Source organism: Mandrillus leucophaeus, unplaced genomic scaffold, assembly GCF_000951045.1.
Source record: "Mandrillus leucophaeus isolate KB7577 unplaced genomic scaffold, Mleu.le_1.0 Scaffold143, whole genome shotgun sequence".
Taxonomy (NCBI): domain Eukaryota; kingdom Metazoa; phylum Chordata; class Mammalia; order Primates; family Cercopithecidae; genus Mandrillus; species Mandrillus leucophaeus.
In genome coordinates this window covers 4804771-4817007 of record NW_012101399.1, presented here as the reverse complement: position 1 = coordinate 4817007, position 12237 = coordinate 4804771, and the positions used below count along the sequence as shown (strand labels likewise).

General features: G+C 35.4%; 1 protein-coding gene across 1 annotated transcript in view; it reads left to right on the top strand.

Annotated features, from left to right (window-relative positions):
* ANKAR (ankyrin and armadillo repeat containing) overlaps nt 1–12237 on the top strand; it is a 72527-nt gene that overhangs the window by 12495 nt on the left and 47795 nt on the right. Inside the window, exons 3-7 of the mRNA XM_011974254.1 lie at nt 1347–1784; nt 4082–4245; nt 4897–5000; nt 6794–6974; nt 7969–8188. Of these exons, the coding sequence (XP_011829644.1) occupies nt 1347–1784; nt 4082–4245; nt 4897–5000; nt 6794–6974; nt 7969–8188 (1107 nt within the window). The remainder of the gene's footprint in view (nt 1–1346; nt 1785–4081; nt 4246–4896; nt 5001–6793; nt 6975–7968; nt 8189–12237) is intronic.

Sequence of the window (12237 nt, the reverse complement as noted above, 5' to 3'; positions counted from 1 at the left end):
ATATCCAGTTTTCTCAGCGCCATTTGTTGAAGAGACTGTTCTTTCCCCAGCATATGTTCTTGGCACCATTGTTGAAAATGAGTTCATTGTATAAGTATGCATTTGTTTCTGAGTTCTCTGACCTCCTTTGGCCTGTGCATCTATTTTTATGCCAGTACGATGCAGTCTTGGTGACTATCATTCTGCAATATACTTTGAAGTCAGGTAATGTGATTCCTCCAGTTTTCTTCTTTTTGCTCAGGATGACTGGCTATTCTGGATCTTTCATGGTTTCATGTATATTTTAGGATTATTTTTTCTATTTCTGTGAAGAACAGTGACTGCTATTTTGATATAGATTGCAATGAATCTATATATTTCTTATAAAGGGTTACAGTCTTCAGGCTGGCCATTCTGACAGGCACTTCGAGAAAGAGAGGAGCAAGACAGGAATCTAAGCTGAACTGTTTGGCCAAGTATACATATTCAGGTATACATATGTAACAAGTTGTAGGAAAAGCTATGAACATTCATGAAGTGGGTTCTAACATGCGTATTGAACAAACATGCACGTTACAAATGATCCATGTTCACTTTGGGGTGGAGACTTAACATATAATTAGCATTATAATTAGGCCCTTATTGTATGTCAGAAGGTGAAGCAGTGACTTGAAGGCATTCATGTGTATAGCCTCTGTAAACAGTCCAGAACCACATCATGGTCAGTAGTCTTATGAGGATAAAGTTACTGAAGTCAGTCTCTTGTCCAATCAAAGCTCTAGTTATGGCATGGGGAACAGGAAGGTCAGTTATTCAGCATCTGTTGGCGAATACGCCGTAATTATTTTAAAATTGCTTATCTTGAGGACAATGTTTGTTTAACTGTTAGAGAAAAAAGAAAAACCTTGTGACTGTTAGAACATAGTTTATTCTTTAAGTAGAGGGGTTTGTGACTTCACCCTTGCCTGGCATGGCCCTAGGTTTTGTTTATAGTTTGGTATCTTATTGCCACAAAGAGTCCATTCTGTCAGTCTTATGATCTGTATTTTAATATTAATGCTGGTCAGTTGTTGTGTCTAAACCACAAAAGGAAAGGGGTATAATGAGGCATGTCTGACCTCCGATCCCATCATGGCCAAGAACTTAGTTTTTAAGGTTTCTCTGGGGTCCCCTTGGCCAAAACGGGTCTGTTCAGTCAGTTGTGGGTGGTGCTTAGAATTTTATATTTGGTTTACAGCATCTAATTTTTCCTTTACTGTCATGTTAGTAGAATTTCACAATAAAATCCTGTTTTCAGTCTTCCATATTTATCCAGAAGCCAAATATGAAATTTTCACTATCTAAAATTTTCCTTTTTTATCATGAAGGTTTGACTGATATTACAAAGGATCCAGACTTTAATGAAATCTATGATGAAGACGTGAATGAAGATCCAACATATGATCCCAATAGCCCTGAAGAAACAGCTGTATTTATGAAATATGCTGAAAATATTATGCTAAAGTTAACATTCAGTACCACACAAGTTCAACAGTATGAAAATGTCTTTATATTTGAAACAGGCTATTGGCTTACTAATGCTATAAAATATAATCAGGATTATCTTGATATCTGTACCTACCAGAGACTACAGCAAAGATTATATCTTCAGAAAAAGATTATTCAAAAACACTTTGAGAAGAAAAAAGATATCAGAAGAGGGATAGGATACCTAAAGTTAATATGTTTTCTGATTCCATTTCTACTGAGTTTAAAGAAGAAAATGAAAGTTCCATATTTAGGTAGTCTGCTTCAGCCTTTTTCAGGTAAGAGTATCACCAAAAATCAAATATAAAATATAGGTATATATTAAATATATGTTTAAATGCAATTTTGTTTCTAGTATATGGGTGCAGGCAGTAACCTAGCTATAACCTGTTAGAAAGAGAAAACAAACAAAATTTAATGTCTCTAATGTAATTAAAAACACTCAGTGTATGTACATAGTACTTTGTATATATTTATACCAATTATAAGGACTTCTGAAATATTTAAAATAAGTTAAAATAAAAATAAGTTATGTATGAATAGGGAAATATGCCATATCCATGATGGGAAAACACTGTGAATGTATCTTATCTCATTCAAATTACTCTATAAATTCAGTGTACTTCTATTCAAAATCCTGATCATATTTTTCACTGAAGTTTACACACTTACTCTAAAATTAATATAGAGCAGCAAGGGGTTGTTAATGATCTTTCATTTCTGAAAAATAGATTGAAACATATTAAAACTACAGGAATTAAATGAGGGTAGTATTGGCACTTTAATAAACAAATAGAGCAATGTAAGAGAATAGAGAGCTGAAACAGGCCATGATTAATGGAATTTGATGGGACTTCAGTATAAACTCTTCATTCTACACTGATTAGCACACAATTTATACATTTTCATTGCTTTCCAAGCATGTAGGCTTATTATAATGGACTTTCTATTCAGATGGCAACTTTTCAGCAGAAATTTTGCAAACTCTTTAGTGAAAGTTTGTATCATGAGAATTCAGGTGCTGAAGATATCAATATCTGTGAACTATTAGAAATGGAATCATGACAGTGCATGGCTCTTGGGTGGTGGGGAGCATGTATAGAACTGAGAGGGACTTGCTTAAAGAGAATGTTAGCTATATCTGCAATATCTTATTACTTAAACTATGGGAAGCAAATAGGACTAATGTTAATAGTTAATTCTAGGTGCTGAGATCAGGGCGTATAGTGTATATTATTGTTTGTACTTTTCTTTACCTTTTATATTTCCCAAAATACATTATGTCCCTTATGTTGAGGAAACTATATTCTACTAACCAGTCAAAATATTGAAAAAACCTAGCCTTTGCTGGAATTTGAGGAAAGAAATTTTTTTGAGGCAGAGTCTTGCTCTGTCGCACAGGCTGGACTGCAGTTTCATAATCTTGGCTCACTGCAACCTCCACCTCCCAGGTTCAAGCAATTCTCCTGTCTCAGCCTCCCAAATAGCTGGGATTACAGCCACCCGCCACCATGCCCAGCTAATTTTCTGTTTTTAGTAGAGACAAGGTTTCACTATGTTGGCCAAGCTGGTCTCAGACTCCTGACCTCAGGTGATCCGCCTGTCTCGGCCTCCCAAAGTGCTGGGATTACAGGCATGAGCCACCACGCCCAGGAGAGATAATTATTTTAAAAAATAAGTTATCTGTGTAGTTTCATTACCTTCCAGAAATACAGGATGGTTATTTCTGTATGTGAGATATACCCATCTATGTCTTTATAATGTCTCTTTTTACCTAAACTAGCTGAGATAAGTTTTTGTATATTTAACCAAAGATTCTCTCAGGCACAGAGTTTCTGGTCCTTTCTTATAATTGGGAGTAAGGTATTAATCTTGAGCTCATGATAAATCGAGAACTAGAACAATGTTTTGAGCATACTTTTGAAATATCTGTACAATGAAACTACAGAAAGTGCTCAAAATGTAAATATATTTTATATATACATACATATATATGAATATATTTTATATATACATATATGTATATATTTGAGATATATATAATATATATATATGGTAATTGACTGAGGGCAGTATTGGCACTGTAATATATATATTTGAGACAGGGTGTCACTCTGTCACCCAGGCTGGAGTGGAGTGGCATGATCTCAGCTCACTGCAGGTTTTACCTCCTGGGCTCAAGTAATCCCCCCACCTCAGCCTCCCAAGTAGCTGGGATGACATGCGTGCGCCACCACATCCAGCTAGTTTTTGTATTTTTAGTAGAGACGGGGTTTCACCATGTTGTCCAGACTGGTCTTGAACTCCTAGGCTCAAGCGACTCGCCCCTCTCAGCCTCTCAAAATGCTGGGATTATAGGCATGAGCCACTATGCATGCCCAAAAATATATTTTAATGTTAAAATATTTATATACATTAACAGCAAAAATAATTTTATTCACTATAATTGCCAAGATTTTAATTTCATCTGAAATTTTCCTACTTTGTTTACATGAATGAGAAGTTAGATCTCTTAAAATATGATCGTTTTTGTGTTGTTCACTTTTTAAATAAAAATTTGTTTTCATTTTTGGAGATGACAAGGTCAAGACAGAGCGAGAATTGCCTCCATTTATTTATGGAAGAGATTTTAAATGCCAGAATTTTCACTACAAAGAGAATCAATATTTTCATGTTCATGGAGGAATTGAATTTGATATCAGCACCCCTTCAATTGAGAATGCCTTGGAAGATTTTCAGGTTTAAATGATTCCTTAGACAGTTTATCATTTCTCAACTCTTTTATCCTGTTATCCAACCAAAAAGAGCCTCTGTTGGTACACGCACTAGACAGCTTTCCAAATGATTATTCTCACAACTCAATAATTTTTTCATACATTATTTTAACATAAATGAATTAAGTGCAGATATATGTAAGGTACTGTGTTGGATATCTGAGACAAAATTATAAATAAGCTAGGTACATCTATCATCCTCACAGAATTTACAGACTTCTAATGGACCATATTTGTCCTAGAATAGGTAACCGAAGAGTGCAGTAGAAATCTCTGGACACTCAGTACACATTCTTCCATTTTCCTCAAAGAATCAGGATTAGAACAGAGATCCTTTAAAATTTTGGAAGAGTAATTCTTCACCTGGAATTTAGTATAAAAATTCTACATTTCAATTGTTATTGCTTTTCTGCCTTCTGTATACTATATGTCTGTCTTTTAGTATTTTTTCCTCCTTCTCAAAGTAAGGATTAGATATATGCAGCTGCTATCCGGGTCTTCTGGAATAGTAAATTTAAAATTTGTCATTTACATGTATACTATTTCATACAAAGAATTATTATAATTGTTTAGATGTGTCTAAGGATATGTCTTTAGTAACGTACTCATATTTTAGAAAAATTTAGAAAAAATACGAGATTGTGCTGCTAATACATTCATAGAAGATTCAGGATATAAAGAATATTACTCAATACCAGTCATGGAATTTCATGGAAAAAGGTAAGGAACTTTTACTAATTACTGACGCTAGCTACAGTTTGTTGAAAGTTAGTAGAGAACAAAGAAAACGACAAAATGCAAAGGTTAATTTAAACCTTTACAATGGTGATTCCAGAATAATAACCACCATGAATGACATATGGACTCGACAAAGTATTAAATGTTATAGTTATTACTTCATGTATTTGGTATAGTCGGTGTAATAATCCTTAGAGTTTGTAATTAGTTCTTATAATTAAGAGAGTGGTTAAACAGGGATAGAGATGAGGATCAAATCCCAGCATTTTTTGTCTTTTATGTGTTGTGTTCTTGGATTTTTAAATCTTGGACACTGAAATTTGGAAATATGGGAACTAGAGCTCAGAGGAAACATTTTAATTAGAGGCAAAGATTTAAAAACAAATAAGGACGTTTTGCTTGTTGGTTCGTTTGTTTGCTTTTAAGGCATGCAAGCAGTTAAGAGGATAGGACCAAGTCTGGAGCTTTGGAGAATAGTAACTGAGGTGGGAGGATAGCTTGAGCCTAGGAGTTCGAGACCAGACTGGGCAACATAGTAAGACCCTATCTTTGTTTTTGTTTGTTTGTTTGTTTTTGAGACAGAGTCTTGCTCTGTCACCCAGGCTGGAGTGCAGTGGTGCAATCTTGGCTCACTGCAACCTACAGCTCCTAGGTTCAAGTGATTCCCCTGCCTCAGCCTCCTGAGTAGCTAGGATTATAAGCATGTGCCACCACGCCTGGCTAATTTTTGTATTTTTAGTAGAGAAGAGGTTTTGCCATGTTGGTCAGGCTGGTATCGAACTCCTGACCTCAAGTGATCTGCTCATGTCAGCCTCCCAAAGTGCTGGGATTACAGGCATAAGTCACCATGCCTATTCATAAGACCCTATCTCTACAAAAAATTTAAAAGTTAGCCAGGCTAGGCGGCACATACCTGTTGTCACACCTACCCAGGAGGCTGAGGTGGGAGGATCTCTTGAGCCTGAGAGGTAGAGGCTGAAGCGAACAGTGATTGCGCCACTGCACTCCAGCCTTAGTAACAGAGTAAGACCTTGTCTCAAGAAAAAAGAATACTGTATTTACAGCAATAAATAGTTGCATTTGGAGGAGAAACCCAGGTAATATTAAGAGGCTTACCACTGACAGAAATAGGGCAGCAGCTGAAGTATTTACCGCTGAAATCTGGGCATGGGAAAGGTACCTCATGGGGGGAAGGGGAGGAAGGTGGTCGTTTTCCCTCACCTGTGATGATAAGCAAACCCAGGGAACAGAGTAAGTCAACATTTTATCAATTTTCCATTCCAGAGTGATAGGGATCAGGGCTGTGTCAAGCCCTACCTATGTTCCAGGGACCTGGTAGGAGGGGGGTTTCTCTAGTCCACTGCTGCAGTGAGTAAAAGCCAAGGAGCCATTACCCAAAGCATCATTCCAGATCACATTCAAGGTAAATTCTTGAGGAGCCAAATATAGACATAATTAGCTTAAAAGAATAAGAGGTAGGTAAGCAGACAGAACTTCAGCCAGAGTTAGGCCTTCCAGGAACTTTTAGACATTGCCCCAGATCACTGTCATGGGAAAGACAGAGTCAATACAATATGAAGAAGGTATTTTTATATAAAGACTTGATTAATAACAGTTGATAATGATGTTATTAATATACTTACAGTTGAGTACAATTTAAACTACCATTTTGTATTTAATTGTTACAGAAAAATAAAAGTTTTGCCAGCATAGAAAGAGAAGTAGCAAATCACTTCAAAGTTAGAGAAACATCTTTTTTTCTTTATTTTTTATAGCTACTATGTGATGTATTTTGAACTTGAAACTTTCTATCAGCAACTATATAAGACACAGTGGTGGGGAGCCATAAATGAAATAATGAACAATCTGAGACCAAAAAGACTTCCACTGACAGATGCTCAATTACACGAACAATTTAAGAAAAAATTTGGTTTCAAAAGAGCTATGAAATGCAAGGTATTTCAGTGACTACCACATAATTTAGTATATGAAGTTATATATTATTGATAAGTATGTGTCTCAGATGTTTATCCTAGGGATAATAATAGGTTAAAGTCTTCAATATGAAATAAAATGCCACATTTTAGTAGCTGAAAGGCTATATAATTCTGGATTATAAATTTCTGTCAGAGTACCTGTTAATGCACTGGATTGTGATTAATCTCAATAATGGCTCATACTTATTGATTACTTATTTTTTATGTTAGGCAGTGTTATAAATCAACAAACTCTTTTAAGGTATGACTAGTTCTATTGTTATCATTCCTGTTATACAAATGAGAAACTTGAGGTGTAGAGAGGGATCTTTCACAAATCATATAGTAAATGGCAGAGCCAGGCTTCAATCCTTGAACTAAAACCTAAAGAGCAGACCTAGCATCCTGAATCAAATCTCCGCATCTGTTTCAACAAGCCTTGAAGTACAGCTTCTGGAACTGAGCAATGAAACTCACCAGCTTGAAAGGTTAGACTGGTATTTACTTTCCATTTATTTGCTTTCACGTCCACAAATTGAAAACTCAAAAATTTGTTAGTTGAATTTTTAAATATTAGTCAGAATGTCTCAAGAGGGTGACATTTTTACCTTTTGATGATAAACTGTATTTCTATAGCTATATATTTCAAGTTTCTAGACTTCTAAATTAGGTTTTTCTTATATCAGAGAAGGAACCCAGTGATCTTCATTTGCTTTTAAAATATTTAAGAAAAAAATTAAAATAATAATAAGAAAAATTCCCCAAAATATTTTTAAAATTCTTAATATTTGCTTATAGCTCTAACAACTTTAGTCATTATCCAGTAAGAAACTTTCCACGTGTGGATCTTGTGAAAATTCTACTTAATTTTCGCAGCATTCATGTGATTCTGTTAATATATTTCATGTCTTTTTTTCCTTAAACCAGACTTTAAGTGCATTTTGATAAACTGATTCTGGCCTTGTTAATTTTAGAGTATTCCATTTGGTATGAAGTCCGCTGTTGAAAGAGGGTTGTCTGCAGTTTTCCATACATTTAGCCGTAAAACCTCAAGCTCAACAATCAATGTTTCAGATGAAGCAGGTTATACTATTTTTCATCATGCTGCCCTGCACAACAGAGTTTCTATTATATGTCAACTGTGCAATGCTAACTTCAAGGTCAACCAGAGGCGCTTTGTTACGTTCGGCCAAGGTACCATAAAGCTTTTTAACCTAAAATGTTGTTATTTTATTTACCCTTACTCAGCATTAGGAATGCATGTCGATTTTAGAGCAGGTTAAAATTTGGTATTAATTAGAGCAAAGTTGAGGTTTTTGTTTCATTTACCTAAGAAGGGCTCCTTTTAGTTTTTTAAGTACCACTTATAACTATCTTATATAATTTTATATTTGTTCATTGCGTCTCCTTCATTTGAGTATAAGCTCTAAAAGAGGGCAAAGATTTAGCCTACTTTATTTGCCTTGGTATCCTAGGGTCCAGATGAAAGCTTGGCTTAATGGTTGCTCAGAAAGTATTTGTTGAGTTAATGCATGGATGGGTGAAGGCAGGATATCATTTGATAAGGGCTGGCAAAATTAATATACACTGATATACTATAGAAATTCAGAGAACAGCAATAGATATGACTGTCAGGTCCCAGTAGAACAATCATTCTTTATTCCAGGATCCTCAAACAGGGAATAGTTTCTTTATATTACATATATTTAAATTACATTTAATAACAAAAAATTTCTTTACAATAATAATGTTTAGCATTAATAGCCCGTTAAGGTTAACCTCATTTAAACTTTAAAAGCTATTTTTGTGATTATTAAATATGCATGGACATTTTATAGTCATTGAAATAAATTTAGCTAGAATAAAAACAAATAAAGTTGACAATGAAATTGGTGGCCCTGCATAACTGGAAAGGAAAATATAGATAAATTGTCAGGGGTAGGTGTAGTAGCCCACTGCTGTCATGCCAGCACTTGGGGAGGACGAGGCTGGAGGATCACTTGAGACTAGGAGTTCAAGATGAGCCTGGGCAGCATAACGAGAACCCCCTATAACATTTTTTTTAAAAAAACCTAGCCAGGCTTGGTGGTACATGCCTGTAGTCCTAGCTACTCTGAGAGGGTGAAGCAGGAAGATTGAGCCTAGGAGTTTGAGGTTACATATATATGTACATATTTATGTAAATTGTCAGGAATGGCCAATGCAACAATATTGGCAATAAGAAGTGGTGATTTTATATTTAATGAAGTCAGCTATCTTAATAAGCTATGTTAAATTTTTACAGACACCAAAACAAAATGTTGTGCTTTAACCATATTGAATATCCATAAATTCTGTACTCTATCAGTATGATTAAAACATTTTGATATTCAGATTCTTCTGTTACTGAAAATATTCAATACATAATACATAATGAACCTAATTAAAATAAGACACAATTCAATCACATTTAAATGCAATAGGTAACACTATTTAAAGATGTATTTAAGCCTTTTTTAGTGTGGAAAAAGTCTTTGGTAAATTAAAAGTTTCTCATGCGCCCTTTGACTGCTTCAGTTTCCATTTGCTGAGAATTGGGTAGATTTTGAAGTGTGGAAAACATAATACTCTACTGCCAATATTATTGCTTAACCAACACCAATTGTCCCACCTGTGAGTTTTAAGCAGCCATTTGGGGGGGCAGAGTTTCCAGGTCTGCTTTTATGCGTTGTCAGGTGCATATGACATGCCTGGATGACTTGACCAAAAGTTATTCTCAACACCGTTTGATGTAATCTTGCCAGATACATCTACATAGTCATTTTGTTCTTATTCATATGAGTCTTCTTGAACAACTTAGGAAACTGCTGTATATTAATAATCATACTTCTATGTGCATTCCCTTTTAAAACAGAGTCATCCAAAGTAGAAGTAAAAAAGGAAAGAAATGGTAAGACATAAATAAAATATTTGGTGCATTTAAAAAGGCTATTGCATATATTAGAACTTTTCTTATAGTATATAATCTCCAAAATGCTGTTGCATCAGAATGTTGCATAATGATGTTTTGTATTCATTTTGAAGTATAAATTACTTTCTACTCATAGTTATTTATTGATACTCCTCTTCAGTTTGGGGAGTTTTCTCTTTTTTTTTTCCTGTGGAATTTGCTGTCACCTCTATTTTTTATGAATTCAGGCCCAAAAGTGGTTTCTACAACTTAAAAAAAAAGAAAAATTATTATAATATAATTTAGATATGCTGCCGTCTAGTGGCAGTAACAATCTATGAGGTCTGAGGAATGAGTCATTTTTGACTGAGGTAGTAGACTTAACCTAAATGTTGGATACAGAGAAAAACAAAATTTTAAGAGGTTATACTTGCTGTGTCTATATTTAAGAGGCTATACCTTCGCACTCTGTATAAGAGAATTCAAAAAGGCTTTTGTTTTGAAGAAACTACTTTCAGTGACCTGAATTGTCAAGGGGGAGGGGATAGTTACTTAAACTGGCCGTCTTCCGTTTGAGGAGGAGCACAGCAAACCTGAGATGACCTCAGAGAGGGAGCCCGACCTCATTCTTCCTCCTCCAGTCTCCTGCCAGGGCTACCCATTGGCAGATACTGACAAGGAGCCAGAGGACAGGGGTTGCTTTTTCTGCAGGTGCAGGAGAGCCAGAGTGGTAAAGGAGGTGAGTGGACCTGGAGCGGGATAAAAGGAAGCTTACCTGTCCCATCCACCCTGTAGAAATTTCCAGTTAAGTAACAATAGTGTGCCTCCTACATTATTGCTCTCTCTTTTTCTTTTCTAAGTATCACTTATGGCTACCTTATATACATTTATTTATTTAGTTAGTCTCCCTCACTTGAGTATAAAGCTCCATAAAGGACAAGGATTTGGTCTATTTTGTTAGCCAGTTTCCTAATACCCAGAAAAACACTTGGCCTTCATAGGTGCTCAGGAAACTTTTCTTGAGGGGTGTACATTTTATTGGAAACCTTAAATACTCTTCAAACAGAACATGTCTTCAATTAAGGCTCTAAGGTAGTCTACACAGAAAACCGAAGTTTTTCAGATTGGGGCAAGGAGAGGGACAGTATAGAGGACAAGTGCTTAGTTTGCCACAAGGACCCCTCATGATTAATGCTCCTCAGCCAGCTTATCAGCTTCCTTCTCCTTTTTAGGGTTTTTTTCCTCCTATCTTAGCATATTCATTATACTGCTTTTTACATTTTTGTTTTAGTGATTGCCCTAGAGTTTACAACATTAATTTACAATTATTCCAAGTCTACTTTCAGATGACACTAAGCCACTTCACAGATAGTGTAAGTACCTTATAATAACAAAATATTCCTAAGTCTTCCCACCTATCATTCATTTACTCATTTCACTTGTGCATAAGCATATATATGTCATGCATTTCATAAATGTCATTCATTTCACTTATGCATAAGCATATATAAGTATATATCTATATCTATATTCAAACCCTTTGTTGATAATGTTATTATTTATTTACTTATTTTGAGATGGAATCTTGCTCTGCTGCACAGGCTGGAGTGCAGTCGTGAGATTTTGGCTCACTGCAACCTCCGCCTCCCAGGTTCAAGCGATTCTCTCATCTCATCCTACCATGTAGCTGGGATTACAGATGTGCACCACCACACCCTATATATTTTGTATTTTTAGTAGAGACAGGGTTTCACCATGTTGGCCAGGTTGGTCTTGAACTCCTGACCTCAAGTGATCCACCCACCTCGGCCTCCCAAAGTGCTGGGATTACAGGCGTGAGCCACTGTACTGGGCATGATAATGTTATTTTGAACAAACTGTTATCTGTTAGCTCAATTAAGACAAAGAGAACATTTTACTTGACCTTCATTTTTTTTTTTATTCTCTGATGCTCTTCCTTCCTTTATGTATATGTAAGTTTCTGACCTATATCATTTTTCTTCTCTTTGGACAACTTCTTTTAACATGCCTTGCAAGGCAGGTCTACTGGTGGTAAATTCCCTCAGTTTTTGTTTGAGAAAGTCTTTATTCCTCATTCATTTTTGAAGGATAATCTTACAGGTTACAGAATTCTAGATTAGTGGTTCCATTATCTCAACACTTTATTTTTTCCTCCACCCACTTCCTGCTTGCATAGTTTCTGAGGAGAACTTGGGTGTAATTCTTATTTTTGCTTCTCTATTAGTAATGTGTTTTACTCTGGCTTCTTTTAGGATTGTTTTCTTTTTAAAATAATTTTTAATTTCTGTGTGTA